The sequence below is a fragment of the Sceloporus undulatus genome, chromosome 5, assembly GCF_019175285.1.
Source record: "Sceloporus undulatus isolate JIND9_A2432 ecotype Alabama chromosome 5, SceUnd_v1.1, whole genome shotgun sequence".
NCBI classification, from domain to species: Eukaryota; Metazoa; Chordata; class Lepidosauria; order Squamata; family Phrynosomatidae; genus Sceloporus; species Sceloporus undulatus.
The window spans coordinates 110,797,662-110,817,879 of record NC_056526.1 but is presented as its reverse complement, the minus strand read 5'-3'; the positions used below and the strand labels follow the sequence as shown (position 1 = coordinate 110,817,879).

The 20,218-nt window shown below is 40.2% G+C and overlaps 1 protein-coding gene across 2 annotated transcripts; it reads left to right on the top strand.

Annotated features, from left to right (window-relative positions):
• The first annotated feature begins 611 nt into the window (after positions 1-611).
• On the top strand, positions 612-17,771 carry PRPF18 (pre-mRNA processing factor 18). Of its 2 annotated transcripts, XM_042468237.1 has the most exons (11): positions 612-685; positions 4,044-4,121; positions 4,238-4,264; positions 7,403-7,513; positions 8,617-8,730; positions 10,277-10,423; positions 11,742-11,810; positions 13,944-14,084; positions 16,095-16,166; positions 16,815-16,970; positions 17,216-17,771. In XM_042468237.1, the coding sequence occupies exons 1-11, from the start codon at positions 620-622 to the stop codon at positions 17,294-17,296; spliced, it is 1,062 nt and encodes a 353-aa protein (XP_042324171.1). In that variant the 5' UTR covers positions 612-619; the 3' UTR covers positions 17,297-17,771. The 2 variants fall into 2 exon arrangements, with proteins under 2 accessions (XP_042324171.1, XP_042324172.1); XM_042468238.1 differs by lacking the exon at positions 4,238-4,264.
• The last annotated feature ends 2,447 nt before the right edge of the window (positions 17,772-20,218 follow it).

Below are 20,218 nucleotides of genomic sequence, written 5' to 3'. Positions count from 1 at the left end.
AAGTAGACTTAAGTCTATGAAATCTCACGCTGCCAACTCCTTTCTTTTAGTGAGTCTCCAAGGTGCCACAAGTTACTGGTTCTAGAGACTAACACGGCTATATCTTTGAATCCTGTATCTAAAATTATAGATATCGGCTGGGAGAGACAGTTGGCAACAGTTCACAAGCAGATACCAAACTAGTGGCACAGGGCAGAAACAAAGCAGTTTGACACCACTTTTATCCTCCACAACCCTGGGGGGTTGTAGTTTGGTGAGGCTGCATCCACATGGGTGAAATCATCCGATTTGGCACCGCTTTAACTTTGTCTGGCTCAAGTACTATGGAATTCTGGGAGTTGGAGTTTGTTGTGGGCCCATGCCCACAACAAACTCCAGCTCCCAGAATTCCATAGCACTTGAGCCAGAAGAGAGTTAAAGCGGTGCCAAACCGGGTTATTTCACCCATGTGGATGCAGCCCAGGGGTAGCCACTTCCCCTGCCTCCAAAGGAAACAAAATGGCGGCGTTCCAAAGAGGCAGTAGCCGAGAAGGCCTTTCCTCTTACTGCGCCTGCGCGGAAGCGAAGGGCCTGTTGTTTTGCTGCTGGAGGACTTCCATTCCATAGAGAGGAAGCAGCCATGGACATCCTCAAGACGGAGATCGAGCGGAAGCGAAAGCTGCTGGAGGAGAAGGAGCTGCTGGGGGTAAGGGCAGCAGCCCCAAAGGTGTCGGCCATTGAAGCCCACCGGGGAAGGCAGTGGCAAACCCTCCTTGTTGCTTCTTGTTTGTGTGCCTTGAAGTGAGTCCTTTCTGACTCATGGCAACCCTATGGGGTTTCCCTGGCAGGGTTTGTTCAGAGGAGGGGTTGCAGTAGCCTTCCCCTGAAGAGGCTGAGAGAGTGTGACTGGCCCAAGGCAACCCTATTTTGGGGTTTCCTTGGCAAGGTTTGTTTAGGGGAGGTTTTTCCATAGCCTCTCCCTGGAGAGGCTGAGAGAGTGTGAGTATCCCAAAGTAACCCAGTGGATTGAGTCGGGTTCCAACCCTGGCCTCCAGAGTGCAAATAGATCAATACAGTCATATAGTGCTGCTATTCCACTTTGGCTGCCTCCTGTGGCATTCTGGGATTTGCAGTTTAAAGAAGGGGCATTTAGAATTCTCAGCCAGAGAGCTCTGAGGCCTCAGTGGACTACAAACCCCAGAATGCAACGGGAGGCAGCCTGAGCAGTAGAAGTACGACTCTGGAGATCAGGGTTCGAATCCCAGCTCAGCCATTAAACCCACTTGGTGACCTTGGCAAGTCAAATACTCTCAGAGAGGTAAACCCCTCCGAAGAAAACCTTTGATAAGTTCACCATAAGTAAAAACAACAACAACATGAAGAGACAACAACATCAACAATAAAGTTGTTAAAAGGCTATGGCGGCTGATGGGGAGAAGGAATGGAACAGTGTTAATCTCCCTGTAACTAGGAAGTCTGAACAATTAGTCTTTTCACACTGCGCAGTTATAGTGTTATAACTCTGCTTTAACTATTATGGCAACCAGTCGATTTTAAATCATGACTTTTGAAGAATGTACTTATACAATTATATTTTAGTGTTTTGTAGTATTGTATTTTACCTGTTGGTTTGATGTGTTTTCCTTTTTAATTGTGTTTTGTATTTTAACATGTTGCACCCCGCCTCGAGCCTTGAGGAGAGGTGGGAAAGAAATAATAATAATAATAATAATAATAATGATGGGACTTGAGCATCCATGGATTTTGGTATCAATGGGGGCCCCTGGAACCAAACCCCAGCAGATACCAAGGGCCCATTGCACAATATAAAATAACTTAGGTAACATAAGTAAAACATAAAGATTATTTAACATACCGAAAACCTGATTTACTCTGTTCTTTCCATACCTCCTCAGTATGGAGGAGTAAGTAAATCCGCATCTGTCTCTCTGACTAACTCTAACTCTGGCAGAGTCATCTTGCTCTCTCTGAGGTCCAAAACACACTGCAGAAATAGTCCAGTTTGAGACTGCTTTAACTGTCCTGGCTCAGTGCTAGGGAATTCTGGGAACTGTAGTTTGTGAGCTATTTAGCCTTCTCTTTCAGAGAACTCCAGTGCTAAAATGAACTACAACTCCCAGGATTCCCTAGCACTGGGCCAGAGCAATTAAAGCTATCTCAAACTGGATTATTTCTGCACTATGTTTTGGACTTCATTGTCCTACACATGAACCTTTCATAGAATCATAGAATCGTTGAGTTGGAAGAGACCACAAGGGCCATCCAGTCCAACCCCCTGCCATGCAGGAAATCTCAATCAAAGCATCCCCAACAGATGGCCATCCAGCCTCTGCTTAAAGACCTCTAAGGAAGGAGACTCCACTACACTTCAAGGGAGTTTGTTCCATTGTTGAACAGCCCTTACTGTCAGGAAGTTCCTCCTAATGGAATCTCTTTTCCTGCAGTTTGCATCCATTGCTCCGTGTCCTAGTCTCAGGAGCAGCAGAAAACTAGCTTGTTCCCTCCTCAGTATGACATCCCTTCAAATATTTAAACAGGGCTATCACCTCTTAACCTTCTTTTCTCCAGGCTAAACATCCCCAGCTCCCTAAGTCGTTCCTCATAGGACATAGTTTCCAGACCCTTCACCATTTTAGTTGCTCTCCTTTGGACACGCTCTAGTTTCTCTATGTCCTTTTTGAATTGTGGTGCACAGAACTGGACACAATATTCCAGGTAGGGCCTGACCAAAGCAGAATAGAGTGGTACTATTTAGACACTATACTTTTATTGATGCAGCCTAAAATTTCATTGGCCTTTTTTTGCTGCCGCATTGCACTGTTGACTCATGTTCAACTTGTGGTCTACTTGGACTCCTAGATCCATTTCACACATACTCTCGTTCAGCCAGGTGTCTATATCTATGCATTTTATTTTTCTGCCCTAAGTGCAGTGCCTTACGTTTCTCTGTGTTGAATTTCATTTTGTTAGCTTTGGCCCAGCTTTCTAGTCTATTCAGGTCATCTTGAATTTTGATCCTGTCCTCTGGGGTATTAGCTATTCCTCCTAATTTGGTGTCATCTGCAAATTTGATGAGTATGCCCCAATTCTGTCATCCAAGTCATTGATAAAGATGTTGAATAGCACTGGGCCCAGGACAGACCTCTGTGGGACCCCACTGGTCACTTCATTCCATCCATCCATGGTCTATATAACCATAGAGTCAGCTCAGCCCATCACCAGTCACTCCCAACATTCCATACTCTCCCTCCCTCCCAACACTTTACTTACGATATTTCTATATAACCATAGTTTACAAACACAACACCTTTTCTATAACACCTGTTCATTTAGTTTATGGTGTGTGATTAGCCAGAAAAAAACCCTACACATTTTGCAACATTTGCAATTTCTATCTGCTGAGTAATAAATTCTTTATTAGATTTAAAGTTTTTGATCTTTCATTAAGGGGCGAAAAGGGGATGTCGCATGCTCTGACACCGTTCCCAAGCTGCTGTCACACTGCCCACCTGACCACATGGTGGACAGCTTTGTAGTGCTCCAGTGGCACAGTGTTTATATGCCGCAGGAGCATTGCAAAGCTGCAGTGGTGGCAGAAAAGCCAGCTTTTTACTGGCTCAAGAAGGAGTAGCATTTTGCCGTTTCTTTTTGTGCTGGCAAAAAGCTGGGTTGGGGGCATGGTGTGCAGTTGCTGCGGCCTCAAACTGGCGTCTGTTTCGGCCCCGAGTTAGCTTTAGCTTGTCATAAATTACACTAATAGTTAATGTATCCTTCTCTAGTTGTTAGTTGTTTTCTGATACACAAGATAGCTGGTCCTTTGATATAAATGTGAGGAAAATTGCTAGCTACCCTTTTGTAATTCTTATATTGATGAATGAGAAAGGCTGCTAATTTTTTTACTTCACCATTTTGGATGCAGTTCCCACTAAAGATCATTCAGCTGTTTGGGGTCTTATGCCAACTCTCATTTTGCTTAATATGATGGAACTTATTAAGTTATCAAGGAAACCACATAAGATAGTAACTACTTTCCTGTCTTTCAGGGCAATAAAAAGTATTTTAAGCGCAGTGAATTAGCTAAGAAGGAAGAAGAAGCATATTTCGAAAGATGTGGCTACAAGGTAATAAGATAATATTCATGTTAGCATTTATGCTTAGCTGTATAGTATCTATCTCTGAATATTTTGAAATATACGAACAATAATTCTTTGTTTGCTCTATCACTGTTGTACTTTAGCCTGTAAACGAGAAGCCATCAGGAGAGGTATGAATTCCCAAGTAAAGTTTGCAATGCAGGAAGAGGCATGCATGGATATGCAGCTACTTGAATTTGTGTTTATGGTTTGGCTTCTTCTGTGGAGGGCATGAGACTGCTTGACACTAAAGCTGCTTTTTTCTTTTTTCTTTTTTGATGTTTTGCTCCAGCAGGCATGTACATTAGATCGAATATAACATCCTCCTCTGTTTATTGAACTACATGAGAGGCTGCTAAACTCTAGACCCCTGGCATGGTTCCAATGCTTAGATGTCTAGCAAAAAGCATAACATCGGTGGTTATCTTCTGTTTTTAGCCCAGAAGATCAACTTCTTGAAAGACAGTGAAATGCTGCTTGTGTGTTTAGGGGGGGTCATTTAGGGGGGGAAATAATAAAATACTTTGTACTTGTGACACATCATAACAATGAATTATTTGGATTAAATAAATAAATAAGGCTTCTTGTTGCTGGCATGTCTGGAAAGCAATCTGGATGTGAAAATAGTAGTTTAGCAATTTGAAGTAGGGTAAATGTAACCTGCTTTAGATTGGAGGTCTGCTTCAAAATCTTCTCAACAGCCTGTCCTATCAATATATTAATGTCATAAAGCTGTTAAACTGGTTGCTCTTCAACTCAGATGTGGCCAAACAACTTTTGCTGCCTGAAGCAGAAAATTCAAATTCCATCTCTGCTATGGTAACATTATAAAACTATTTCATTTCATTTCTGCATTGGCTGTAGGCCATAATAGAAGCTGCTAAGGCTGGGTCAAACAAAACTGATTACAGCAAATGGAATTCAACAAAACCATCATGAAATCTAAAGAACGTGAAAGCATAAAAATATATCACTGTCAATTTGTTGTCCTCAAGTGGTCCCCCTCAGATCTGCTGCCTGATGCAGGTTCTCTCACTCTGCTTCAGGGTTGCTTGACCATACTTAATGTGTCCACAAAGCACTTTGGAAGATGGTACTCTGATTTCAGTGTGCCATCAGTCCTTATAAGTGCAATGGAGTTGTCTAAATTTACAGACCTATGGGGTTGGATTTTGCTTGCATCGCAGTCTCTTCTTTGAAAAGTACCATATTTCTCAAAGGGGAGTATAAAAATAATATAGATTCCATTTCATATCACATGTGAAAATGAAACTGTGGATTTTAACTTCTGCAAATTACAGAATTTTAAATATTTCTTTGAAATATTTTCGAAAAGGAGTCACACTTCTGCTATTGCTTCAGTTAGAAAAAGAGGTAGTGATTCACTCCATTTAACACTGATACTGCTGATGGATGTAGATGGGACTTGGACTTAGGGTTTCTGCAAGGAATGTGTAATCTAGAATGTCATTGGACTATTTCAGCCCTACCATTCATAGTATGTATGTGTGATGGACTTGCATTCTAGCAGTCAGAGGGCTACCTGCTGCTCAATTCTGGGATGACATGTGCAGGGCTACAGTGACCAAATCGGCATGAATGAACACATTCTTGCAGACAAATATGCAGACAATGCAGACAAATGTTTGATGGAAGGGTCTCTATATGTTAAGGTTGGATTCTTTTATTTCCCTGGATGTTCAGTAAACATTTCTAGTTTACATCACAATGAGATCAAGTCTTGGTACAATTAAAAGTTAAGTCCTTGGTGTTTATATTCTGTTTGGAGAAATTAGAATTCAGTGTTACCAGTGGATGGAAATGACAGTGAGACATTATAGCTCACCAAATATTGTTACAATGGCCTGTTACAGACAGCCAAAATAAAGCTGCTTCGAGTCACAGTGGAGGTATGGTGTTTCAATGATGCATGCGTCCTAAAAGTCCAGAAATCGCACCAAAGCCACGCTCCAGCTGGAGTGTGGCTTTGGTGTGGCTTCTGGACTCTTAGGATGCATGCATCATTGAAACACCATACCTCCACTGTGACTCGAAGCAGCTTTATTTTGGCTGTCTGTAACAGGCCAATGCCTGCCACATCTCTACATTTCAATGTTGTTAATGTATTTAAGACATGGCAAAGGGCTGACTGCATTGAAAAATGTAGTTTGAATTGCATTTAAGAGAAAGCATTGAAACAATATTATTGTTGTTAGCTATTGCTTTTAATCTGGTGCAGACATTATTTGTAACTGGATCCAGCTGACAGGAATTCTTTAAATCTGTTTCCATCTGGAAATTAATTTATATAGGCAACTTCCTTTTCAGAGATGAATATATCAAGTTATTTGTGTGATAATACAGGTAAAATATTTTGTATAATAAATCATTTTATTCTGATACGGTATTTTGAGAGGTTTTTACTTGTCACTTAAAGAGTCCTGGACACGAATTGCATATTCTTCTGGGGTTTCTTCTGAGGCTTTTTGCTTTGCCTTCTGCATAGGCTGCTGGAGGTATTGACTGAAGTAGAAAGTGGGTGATATTCTAATAGTTGAAGGTACTGATACCTCAGCCAGAATGTCATTGTTTCTGTGAAAAATAGCATTTGAAATTGGTGCAATGGCTCATTTGTCATAATGGCATATCATGGATTGGCTTTCCTCACCCCTCAGATGCTCAGGTTTCTTTCTGGACTTCATGTTTTGATCATAATACAGTTTGCCATCACCTCTGAACTTGACGAAGCATATTCTGTGTCCTCAAACTTGAATGGAAAAATCATATGTAGTTTCCACTAGTAAACATAGGCCCTATACAGACAGCCAAAATAAAGCTGCTTTGAGTCACTTTGGAGGTATGGTGTTTCAATGATGCATGCGTCCTAAGAGTCTGGAAGCTGCAGCAAAGCTGCACTCCAGTCCTTAGGACTGGAGCGTGGCTTTGGTGCGGCTTCTGGAGTCTTAGGATGCATGTATCATTGGAACAGCATACCTCCAAAGTGACTTGAAGCAGCTTTATCTTGGCTGTCTGTATCAGGCCATAGTTCCTTTTGTCCTTAATTTCCCCATCCCCAAGTCACCTAGGAATTCTTAATGTCAGCTCTGTTAGTTGTGACCAGTCTAGAGATTTCAAGCAGTTTTTGCATGTCAGATATACTGTAGGGTTAAAAAATTTCTTACAAGCAGTCCAAGTTCCTGTAAATTGAATTTTGTATCTATCCATATTTAAAATTAAGCTATATTGTTATGCTCCTTGTTATTACCTAGATACAACAGGAGGAGGAAGAGGAAGAAAAGAAGGCAATCACTTCATCAAATCCTGTGTTGGAACTTGAGCTGGCAGAGGAGAAGTTGCCTATGACTCTTTCCAGACAAGAGGTGAAGACCAGTGTCTGGATGACTGTATGGTCATTTACCTATCAACATGCGAACAAATTACTTCTGTTTTATGGATGGAAATGATTACTTATTTGGTAGTTAGATAATTTGATCAAGCAAGACACAAGAATAGTCGCTAGCTGCATGTATGAAACTGTTCACTAGGATAGCCTTTCTCTCTGTACCCAAGATTGCACAGCAGCTCCTTTGATTTCTACTCAGTCTTTAACTTCCTTACAGCCAGTGTAAGGATCATGAAGTCTTGCTATAACTGAAAGTAAGACTTTGGGTAGTCTTCCTCTTTCTCTTCCTACACTTGTAGGAGTAACCTTTCCCCTGCAACTGCAGCTAAAGAATATTAAGATTTTAAATCAACATTAAACCTTTGTTTCCAGTCTTGATTAAATGAAAATACCTTTAATAGTAGTGAAAGAGTAAAGGAAGGATGAAATCTATGTTACATTTGTGTCAGCTGTTTGAGAATCCATCTGTCTGGAAAGATCTTGATTTTCAAACTCCTGATACAAATGTAACACAGGTCCAGTTAATGTCTCTCACTGTTAATGTTCTGATCTTAGTTGGAGTGTTTTAGTTGCATAATTTCCAACTGTTTGGAACAACCATGTTTAAAATGCTAGTTGCATGTTGACTCTTTAAAGGCTGCCACAAGTCATGATTGGGCCTTCAGCAAGAAGGAGACTTTAGGCTGCACATCAACAATATACTTCTTTTGTGTCGTGTCTTTTAGATTGTAAGCCTGAGGGCAGGGAACTGTCTAATTAAATATTATTATTGTTGTTGTTGTTGTTGTTGTTGTTGTAAGCTGCTTTGATAGCCTTTAGGGCTGAAGGGTGGTGTAAAAATAAAATAAAATAAAATATATAATATAATAATATATAATATATATAGTGAAAATAATAATTCTTGTTGAAATGCCCTGCAAGCTTTTTCTACTCATTTGAGAATTTATCTTAAATGGGTTTATTCTTTAATATTGGCATTTCTTTCTCAAGTGTTGTTTTGTACTGAGCCTGTGAATGGGTTTGTCTATCTTGTTTTTGTCCATGTATGTATAAAGGAAGCTCTTTGCTGACTTCTTGCAGGTTATTCGGAGATTGAGAGAAAGGGGGGAGCCAGTCAGACTGTTTGGAGAAACAGATTACGATGCCTTTCAGCGATTACGAAAGATAGAAATTCTGGCACCAGAAGTGAACAAGGTAAGTCTTGAGAGAGGAATCATTTAAGTGGTTATAACTTAATGTTTAACTTTTGTATGTATAACATGGGAGTTTATCAAATGGGAGGAATTTCTCTTAAATTCGAATGAAATGAAAGTGGGGCCAGAATGCATTCACTTAAAGTCGCTAGTTTCGCGCAGTTACGTGAATACGCATTGCATTCGAACTGGCTCCCCATTGCCCGAAAATAGCATGCCATTGCCTGAATTTGAGTGTGGCAGTCCATTACACAATAACGTGAAACCACATGATTGCATTCGGACTGACTTCCCATTGCCCGAATTTGTGTGTAGTGGGTTGTCACGCAATAACGTTAAACCCCATGATTGCATTCAAATTGCCATCGGATTATACTTCCAATTCCCCTTGACTGATAAACTCCATGGATTCTTTGTGTAACTGGCTTCATTTTTTCTCCTAGTTTTTAGATGGATTTGTGCATATGCTATTTAAACATATAAAATAGTGTAGTCTCAAGTACGAAGAATATATCTTCTTAAGTTATGAGCCCACTTGTACAGTTTGGTTTTAGTAGATTAGCTTTTAGTTTGATACTTTAGCACTGTTGTAGCTATCCATAAGTTTGGCTCATTGACCTCTTTAGTTGCATTGACAATATTCTTGTGTATAGAATTAAGAAACATAGCTGTGTTAAGAATATCAGTACACATGCAGTGCATCTGAAAAAGTAGACCAAATCTACAAAAGCTTATGCTACAACTTCCTATGCACTGTTAGCCTCAAAGGTGCTACAGTATCTATTTACATAGTTAGACGTAGACAGTTATATGTGCTTTGCAGGGTTGTGTGCAGCTATACACATATTTGGGGTGCAGCAGTGAGGCTGAAACTACTTGCCCCATGGCCAAACTGTCCTTCCCAGCTATGGCTATATGCATTCACTTGAGCGTATACATGGCAATGTGGTGTGTAACTTTCTTTGTGTGTGTGTGTGTTTTTTTTTTTTTGAAAACAAGTTTAGAAAATGTAACTTATGGTTTGTCAGAACTAATTTTTAAGCATCTTAATGTGTGAATGTTAGAGCCAGTTCATACTTTCTGTGGGTCTTCCATGATGGCTTTTAAAAAAAAAATCAACCAGTCAGATTGTGGCAGCTGCATATTGAATCTACTGATCCTATTTCATATAAAGGGCACTTTTAAAACCAACTTTCCCTAGCCTTGTGCCCTTTGGAGGTTTGGGATACAACTCTAATTCAGCCCTAATCAGTATAGTGAGTGATCAGCAATGGTGGGAATTACAGTCCAAGGCACTTGGAGGGGACCAGTTCAGGGAGAGCCTTTAAATGATCAGTGTGGTCTTAGAAATGGCTATGAGAGGATCATGAGAGATATGAAGTTTAAAATCACCATGTGCAGCTAAAAATAACCAATTAGACTATTTAGGCTGATTGTGTACTACATCGTACATTAAAATTGACAGTGCATGTAATATACAGGTGTGCACTGGACTACAATTTTTTTTCTGGATAATGTGACACACTCTTTAACTGTTCGTTCTGTAGGGACTGAGGAATGATCTGAAGGCGGCTTTGGATAAGATTGATCAGCAGTATCTGAATGAAATTGTAGGTGGCCAAGAACAGGGAGAAGATGACACACAGAATGATCTCAAAGTCCATGAAGAGAACACAACCATTGAAGAGCTGGAGGTATTGTACCAAGTGCCTGAGTACTTTGAAATAACACCCACAGCTGTGCATTCAGGTTGAGTATTCCTTATCTGAAATTCTTGGAACCAAAGAGCTTTGTATTTTTTGGGGATTTTGGAATACCTGCATTTGCATACACACAATGAGACATAATGAGTCTAGAGAGAGACTGAAGATCTGTGAAAAGGGAGGTGTGGGTTCAGCATTGCAGGTACCATTGAACAGTGCAGGTACATACTATGTTACTTGTGTTGCAACTCAGAAAGTTTTGGATTTTGAAATTCCAGATAAGGGGTAGTCACTTTATGCATTCTGTGCCAAGAAGGTTTTCAGCCATTAACAATTAAGGATTTTGAGAAAATTTGCAAATTTCATTTTGTATAATTTTACACAATGTTCTGTTTTCTTGCTAATTGCATCTGTTTTAATAGTGATTTCAATGCAACCCCCCCCCCCCCCTCTTTAGTAAAAAATCTATTCAGCTAGTTGTAGGGTTACAGAAATTTCAGCAGACTTTTGTCACAGTCTCCAAATTATCTGGAGCCCAGTGGAAACCCTTCTCCTCTAGTCTTTTATGATGACCCAGTTGATCATTCCTTAGCAAATGTCTCTCCAAAATGTAGAGAGTGTGTCTGATGTATCATAGACTCTTTGTGTTAATTAATACATTGAATAAAAGGAATTCTGATGTCCAAAAACACTTTTGTTTGTCTCTCCTGCTGCAAATGATTTTAGCAGGGCTTCCACTCAGATTCATGGATTTCTATGCAGGTATACTTTCTGTAAGCACTCCTTCCTTTTCTGTGGGTAGGTTCCTTTCAATAAGACATATGTTTCACATATGATATTCCAGTCATAAATTTAATTCCACCATGTCTTGGTAATGCCTATCAAATTGTGTTTTGCATATTAGGATTTCCATATCATCCTGTTTCTCAGATTGCTTGCATTAAAACACCAGAGAGAATAAGACTCGGTGACAGGCTATGTGCTCCAGGAGGGCAGCATGCCACTTGAGTTAAAGGGTCTGGTCTACACACATCTCCTTTGTCTTTCTCAGGGACTGGAGAATCCTTCTATCTGACAAAAGATGCTGAAAAATTCCATAGGGCATATTCAAACACTTGGATGTACCTTGAGTCACTCTCTCAGTCCTGGTCTATGAAATTTAAAAGAGAGCATCTTTCAAGCATACTCCTAAATATAGGCATACTGCATAATTATAACTTGTGTATGGTGGTACAAAGCTCATGTAAATTTGCATTGATATGTGTTATAGGAAGAATGTAGATTCAAATATATATATATATTTTTCTAGGCGTTGGGAGAATCATTAGGACAAGGTGATGATCATAAGGACATGGATATCATAACCAAATTCTTAAAGGTAAAAAGCTTCACTTTTGAGCTATTAGGGAAAAACTGATATGGTGCTAAGGGATTGTCTGCACTGGCAAAATAAAGCAGCTCCAAACTGACCTGAAAGATGACATGTGATGCGAAACCAAATGGAAATTGCCTGGAAGCTGTGCTCTGGGGCTAAAAATTGCAACAAGAAGTAGATCTGATACTCTGCCTCAATGGGAAAAGTGCATATCATTGCACATGTATATAAACTGCATGGCATGAGTGCAGGAATGTGAGAATGCAAAAATGCGAAAGTAGGACAAGCACAGCAGATTGTCAATAATGCAGTGGATGTAATTACAACATAAACAAACCAGACAGTCCAATAGGGGGCTATGGGTGATGGGAGGAAAGGGGGCAGGTAAGAGGGGGGCCTCCATGATTGTGCTTTGTCAGCGTGTGACTGAGTGCACCAGTGCATTTATGGGTGGTGCATTACACATGTGTCAATATGGCTGGTCACACGTGCCGGTTACACAGGGCTTCTGATGGGATATTAGCTGTTCAAAATAAGGGAAGTAATTGGTAGTCACAGGCAGTGTGTTTGTGCAATGGTGTGCATGAAATGTGGGAGAGGTGAAAAAGAATAATCATGGCTTGAGGCTTGATGCCACATGGTACTGACTGCCCATGTGTTTTCGAGTCATTTTGAAAGTGGGCCATGCGGACAGTGAGGTTTCCAACTGGTTTGGGATTAACTGGTACCGAGCTACTTTTTGTTGCTTATCTGCTCAGGCCCGAAGATGCTTTCTGCATTTCTGTCTTAAATTATTAGAATTATCTTATTGTTGCACTTTTAGTTTAATGCTAAAATGAGTTCTCCATGCAGAAATTACATGTAAGGTTGAAGTCAGTGACTAGCAATTTGGACTGTGAACAGTACATGCCCTTTGTGTAAATGGGGATTTCCCCCGACATTCAGAAGCTTTGGAGCTTGATAATCCTAAGAGAACACGTGGACCTTTTGATAATAGTGTGAACTGAACTATGGGTGGGGAGGATTTGCAAAGGAAAAGCAGCAGGCAGGAGAATTTGTCACTGTTCTTACCTTGTGGATAGTCTCTACTTTGGTTGGCACTGGGGGTCTCTGCCAAGCTGTGCTGAACTCAAGTAACCAAGTGGCCAAATTGAATCCTCTTTTCAAAGTGACTGGACTGTCAAAAACCCATCTCTTCACCTTTTTATCAGGCCTGAGGTCAAACATAAACCAGCAACTCACCAGGTGGCAAGTCTTTGTTTTAGTCTTGTGCCACTCTATTCTGCCTTGGTCAGGCCCCACCTGGAATATTGCATCCAGTTCTGGGCACCATAATTCAAAAAGGACATTGAGAAACTAGAGCATGTCCAAAGGAGGGCGACTAAAATGGTGAAGGGTCTGGAAACCATGCCCTATGAGGAAAGACTCAGGGAGCTGGGGATGTTTAGCCTGGAGAAGAGAAGGTTAAGAGGTGATATGATAGCCCTGTTTAAATATTTGAAGGGATGTCATATTGAGGAGGGAGCAAGCTTGTTTTCTGCTGCTCCTGAGACTAGGACCCGGAGCAGTGGATGCAAGCTCCAGGAAAAGAGATTCCACCTCAACATTAGGAGGAACCTCCTGACAGTAAGGGCTGTTCGACAGTGGAACAAACTCCCTCGGAGTGTAGTGGAGTCTCTTTCCTTAGAGGTCTTCAAACAGAGGCTGGATGGCCATCTGTTGGGGATGCTTTGATTGGGATTTCCTGCATGGCAGGGGGTTGGACTGGATGGCCTTTGCGGTCTCTTCCAACTCTATGATTCTGTGATTAATTTCAGTCACTTTACTTACAGAAAGTTTGTAAAAATTCATGAGATAAAATATATCAAATGCTTTGAATACTTGTAATCTGTTTCAAATATATATTTTAGAGTCACTCTGTGGCTCCATTTAGTATAGTGCTCAAAATGGAATATCTGAGGATTGTATTATTTATATAGATTCTAGATTATTTATGGCTTTGGTCATTAGATTTACAGCTCAAACATATACATGAGACATGAGGTAATGGGATTTACCACCAGTAAGGGTATCAAATTGCAACTTCTTATTTAGCCACACTGTGGCAGTATGGTATAAACTGTTTGTCTTCTGTAGTTTCTTCTTGGAGTCTGGGCTAAGGAACTGAATGCCAGAGAAGATTATGTGAAACGTGGTGTACAGGGAAAGTTAAACAGTGCCACCCAAAAGCAGACAGAATCATATCTGAGACCACTATTCAGGAAGCTTCGGAAAAGGGTAATGTTTCAGTTTCTGTTTGTTATTAACAATGATAAGTTGTGGATTTTTCCAGTTAACAATGGAAAGATAATAATGTTGTTGTTTTTCTTTGACACAACCAGAGCAGGTAAAACAGACAGCCTATAATTTGGTGGATCGTGTGGTAATGCTGTTTCAGGACCATATTATTTCAGATTAATTGTATATATTCTGTTGTTTCAGTTGTAACATTTATAGTTTTCTTCATAGCCTTTATTGGTTTCACTATTTGAATAATACTGAGTGCAGAATCATGATTATAATTTTCATTTTACGGAGGGAACTAATTAGATGTTTTTGGCTCACAGAAAGGCACACTGAGAATCCATATACAAAAGGTTGATATTTTGAGCCAATTGTCTCAGTTTTTTTGTGGGTTTTTTTTTCAGGCTATGTGGCCATGTTCTAGCAGAGTTTCTTCCTGACGTTTCGCCAGCATCTGTGGCTGGCATCTTGCTGGCAAAACGTCAGGAAGAAACTCTGCTAGAACATGGCCACATAGCCCGAAAAACCCACAAAAAGCTATGGATGCCTGCCATGAAAGCCTTCGACTTCACAATTCTCTCAGGGTCATATTTGATTGTCATCAGTTAAATGGTTGGTTAAGTGGAATGCTGTTCATGTGATGAGTTGGGGTTGGTGGCATGGAGGGTAAGGCAGCTGGTGGGAGACCAAGGAGTTGCAGGAGATGGAGGCCACTAAAGCATGTGTGCAAAGGATTGGGGTTTTGTCTCTCATGCAAGGCATTCATCTGAATGTGCATTTTCCTGCTTAGTTGCAAGCTCTTGCAAAGAAAGTGGAAACAGACAAGTATGTGAAGATCATGCCTGTGAAGTAGCTTGTTCCTCTTTCCCTGGAAATCCTACATGACACAAATGCATTCCATTGAACCTATTCTGTCTTCTCTCTTTCAATTATACAGAAAAGGGAAAATGAGGCAAATAAGGTTAATATCAGGACATGATGTTAGGAGATGGCTGGAGGAGAAAGTGACTGATCCAGGGCTAGGAAAACTGCATCCTTCCAGATACTGGACTCTAGTTACTGTTGACCAGGGGTATGATAATAGTTCTTCAACATCTGGAGGATCATGGATTTACCAGCCCTTCTCTAATGCAAATAGAACTAAAGGATAGTGGCTAGTGGCTGACTTTCTCTTACTACTTCTCTCAATTTATCTTTTTGGGATGGCAGTTGGCTGCTTAAAGCTACTCTTCTTCCATGATCTCTATTTCCCCCCTCTTTTGTCTCTCTCTGGCTGCTTTCCTTTCTTCTCTTCCTCTTTGGCTGCTTAAAGTCTCTTTTTGCCACTCCCTGGCTGTCTTCTTTACCTCTTCTCATTTGTTTCTCCCTTAAAAAGTAGAATAGAAAGAGCCGTAAGAATGTCATAGCTATGAGCTGCCTCTCCAAGTCCTAGCATCCTTTTAAAACAAGAGATAACATGCGTATCATCATGGCAGTAGTTAATAAGGCAGCCTTGTCAGAGAGAAGGGAGGAGGAAGAAAGCAGAATAAGTGAATAAAGTCAACTCTGTCATGCTAATAAATGTTCCTGTTATTCTTGTTACTCCCAAATGTTCACTGGTAGAGGATGGTGCCTGTTCTATGTTTGCATGATTTCCAGTGCCAGGGGTTCCATTGAGGGTTAACCTCAGTTGCCTGGTCTGCCACTTTCAGTGCAGCCATGCTTGATCAGTCCTCAGAGGAAGCTGCTTGTTGTAAATTTGAATAAACTGTTGCTCTGGGCTTGGGGCTTTCTAGTTCAGAGACAATGTCTCCACCCATCACTCATGTGCAAAGGCAGGAAACTAGGTTGGTTTCAGGTTATTGAGTTGTTATGCTAAAAGGAAATGCATTTGCCTCCATTTTAAAAGTTTAACAAATACAGTGTTGGCATGGCTGTTGGGGGTATAGGAAGATTGATCTAGTAATGCAATGTATTGCTTTTTTCCGTTCTCTCTTTGAGCTAAGGTTTTTGTCTGTTTTTTAGACTCTTCCTGCAGATATTAAAGAATCAATAACGGATATTATCAAGTTTATGCTGCAAAGGGAATATGTGAAGGTAAAAATAGAATCACCTTACAAATTGCAAAATATTCACATCCCCTAATTGGAATAACGTGTGTGATGTTGACAATATTGTTTTTCACTAATGATAAGTATAACAACATATTTTCAAATATATGTATGGTATTATTTACATTTCAGATGCAGGGATGTGGAGGAAGCCATTCCATTAAATAGTTTCCTAGAGAAGTAAATGGCCATCGTTCAGCTCCATTTGTATTTTTTCCTTCTGGAGAGAATGAACATTGACAGTTTAGTCATGGTGGATTGACAGGATGGGCAAACCTTCAAGCAAATTTCTTTTGAGATGTTACGTTCTGGATGGTTTTTGTTTTTTAACTGACCTGCTAGCATTATTGTGCTTACTAAAAATGCTGCTTTTGCTCACAATGTGAAATGGAGAAGATGTGCATAAAAACAGCAATTAATCTAAAGCTGTGTGATTATAGAAACAAGAATTTATGCCAATGCATTGTAAGCTTGGGGGCTTCAGATTTCCTTTGGCTTTGGCCCTCAGAACTGTTAAGTCACCTATGAGGGTTAGAACTCCAGGGTTTCTCTCTTATGGCTGTGTTTTTAAGATGTGTGTCATTTTCCTTACCATTATGCCTTGTCAGTGATTGATTACGTTTTGTGTTTTCAGGCCAATGACGCCTACCTTCAGATGGCTATTGGAAATGCTCCTTGGCCAATTGGTGTCACTATGGTTGGTATCCATGCCCGAACTGGACGAGAGAAGATTTTCTCAAAACATGTGGCTCACGTTCTAAACGATGAAACTCAGCGGAAATACATCCAGGTAAAAAACAAACAGACAACAGCATAGTGGATTCATTAGCTGGAGAGCTGCTTCAATTTCTGAAGAGGTGTTAAAATTTTAGCATTAATATTTTTTTCTGAGCAAAAATAATGGAATGGGAAAGGGACTAGATTTAGACCACCTGTACTCTGGCTAGTAACTGCAATTACTGCATGCTCATTCTGCAGTTGGTTGGGTTTGCTGTGATATGTTACCAATTTAGTGTTTGTTATTAATTTCTGTAGGGTTTGAAGAGGCTCATGACCATATGTCAGAAACACTTCCCTACAGACCCATCCAAATGCGTGGAGTATAACGCTTTGTGACACGATGGCCAACAGTTTTGGATATATGGACAGTGAGAGAAGAGCACCATCTCTATAAGAACTCTTGATCTGTGCATCAAAGTGGGCTAAAATGGATGAAGAAAAGCCAGGTGCTTTACCTAGGTTCAGTTGGACAGGTCACAGTCATTTGTACTTGGATAAAGTTGTATATTTTAAAAAAAATCCTATTTTATTTTTAGGGGAATATATATTTCCAGAAATGTATATAGTTCTTGCACTTGGGTTGCATATTAAGACACAATGTGAATTACTAGCCTATTCATCCCTGTGGTTTATTCATGCCTTTCTTTGTGGATGTAGGGATGGAAACTCAAAAGCATATTATTATGTCTGAAACAGGGATTTTGGTTTATTGCATCCAAACAAGTCTGAATTAGAAACCAGTTGTAAATCCTTGTTTATGGAATCCCTTCCTATCTTATTCACCAGCGCATATAAAGAGAGGAGGAAAATGTTTCTGTCTTCTGATTTTTATCTTTTTGTGAGCCTATCTAGTCCTTTCTGTAGTAAGTCACAAGTACACAGATACAGTAACTTTAGCAATGTCTGTACTAGGGCTAGTCCTTGATCTTTCTGATAACCTGTATTCTTGTTCTATTGGGATCACAAATATGTGGTAAAAGATGTGGATTTCCTTGTTATCCATCACTGAAAGGTTAATTTTATTTATTTTTATTTATTTGATTTGATTTGTCATGCTCCTCTTCTCAAACCTGGGTAATTAATGGCATCTACAAAGATATTTGAAATCACAAATGTCTAGTAAAAATTCAGTAAATTCAACAATATAAACAAGCAGCTAAGCAAATCATGAGCTTATACTCTGAAATCTTTCGATTCTGAGAATGTATTTAGTTTTAGCTGGTGCCTAAATGTTAACCAGTTCTCTCTTGGGAGGGAGTGGCGAGCCCTCTGAGAGCTGACATGCCACCAACCTGAAGCCACATAGGCCATGGTTCCTCCTGCAGGCCACCATCTGTTTCCTAAAGAATATTGACCAAAGTTGTTTATAATAATTATATTGGTATGGGCAGCACTTTACAGAATATTAACCAGAAGTCAGCTACTTGCACTGCATCTTAATAACTGACAGAAGGGGAAGTTAAGAGAGGGAGGAGGAGCAGAGCCTGTGTTCGTTTCTGTTCTATGCTCTTGAGCTGACAAGAGACAAATGTGAAATGGTGGCACAATGTGTTCATCTCAGCATAAATGAGTAAGCTTTTCCTCAGGCCCTGTTCTGTCTATGAGTCGATAATCCAGTTTAACTAACCTGTGTGTGGGGACAGAAAGCTAATTAAATAACATCTAAGAAGCTGGTGTGTGAATACAGAAGAGGATTACCCTTTCCCTCATGACCACCTAGTGATGCACAATGATGGCCCACAGACTAGTTTTTCCAAGGCAGTTTTCCAAACCAGGGACAGATCTGTGAGGAAGCAGATGCTCTGTTATCTGGGGCAGAATCATAGTCACCAGTGAAGCATCAAACAGTGCCATAGTATCTCTGGATACCTCCTTTAGCACCTGCCTATCCAAATTTTTAAATTTTCTTTTTTTACCCCTGATCATATTGGCCATCCTGATTTTTAAATTCTTTTTCTAACCATGATCACATAGGCATCCTGTCATCCACCCTGTTTACGCCATGCCAGTTTCATGGAGTCACTTTCTGTCATTCTGTGACAGTATAAGATAGATGGAGATATATATGGAAGGGGACAAGGATATAGTTATTTCACACAGAGCTGTGACCATCTCCACCCCAGTTATGTAGTGTATTGTTCTGTGCTTTGTCATTTTATTTGGTTTCTCAAAAACAGTGGCACATTTTTGGCAACACACTTAACCCTTTTCAAAACAGTATAAAGTCTAATAGTGGAAGAATAGGTGATTAGAAAGGTTTTCAAGGTGAAACAGGACCATCCCTACTATTAGGCAGAGTGAGGCAGTTGTCTTGGGAAGCTGATTTTGGTTGTTCTAGGAAAAGGTGGCAAATTGTTTATTTAATACATTATTGTGCAGCTTTGCTATTAAACCCAAACTAGTATCTTGTGAACAGTTGATCTGAAGAAAGGAGAGTTACAAAGCTTATAAGGCAGGCAGCTGTGGAACTAACTGTGTGGGAGTCTTACTTCAGTTTTGTTAGCTGGATGCAAGTGTCTGGATTCTATATGTTGGCTCAATCTATTGCTTTTATGTTGTTGTTGTGTGCCTTCCATTCATTTCAGCCATATGGCAACCCTAAGGCGAACCTATCATGGGGGTTTCTTGGCAAGGTTTGTATAGGAAGCTTAAATTTATTTTGAATCTTTATGATTTAGAAATGCTTCAGTCTGAATGTTTAGAAGTACTGATAAGAGAAAATAACCTTGCAATTGCTCTGCAAAACCCAATTTGGGATGAGGTTCTGGGAGATAAGCTTCTGCCTGGAAAGGTTTTGAACGCTTTCCCTTCTTCATGCTGATGAACATCTCATGCTGATGAACATTGAGGGGGAAGTAAGTTGCAAAGGAAGAACTGGTGTGGGGATGGCTGAGCACTCTCATGTCCTACCTGCCCTCTGTTTATCACTTGCAAATCCTTACCCTCAATGGCAGAGACAAATAAGATTGGGATTGCTGTATTGGCTGCATCGTGTGACACTCCACCCATGGAGCAGGGGGAAGGGGAGGGGAGAGATAAGACAGCAATTGGATGGATCCTTTAAAAAATATGTAATTTTCCCTGAAGTAGGTTATCAAAGCTGCTTGGCTTTCTGCAGGTTCTTTTAAATAAATGTTTCAGTGGAAGTTTTGCTCTCACTGTTGTGTTTAGAGGTACTTAGGACTTTATCATATTGCTCCCATCAATATTTTGCAATAGCATGAAGATTATTACACAGTGTTGCATGATATTGCAATT

Bases quoted from the DNA above. Each gene is read 5' to 3' on its own strand.
- PRPF18 (XM_042468237.1), top strand. From the start codon at position 620: ATGGACATCCTCAAGACGGAGATCGAGCGGAAGCGAAAGCTGCTGGAG. The intron at 4,265-7,402 runs GTATGAATTCCC...GTTATTACCTAG, and splicing joins ACGAGAAGCCATCAGGAGAG to ATACAACAGGAGGAGGAAGA. The intron at 14,085-16,094 runs GTAATGTTTCAG...TCTGTTTTTTAG, and splicing joins TCAGGAAGCTTCGGAAAAGG to ACTCTTCCTGCAGATATTAA.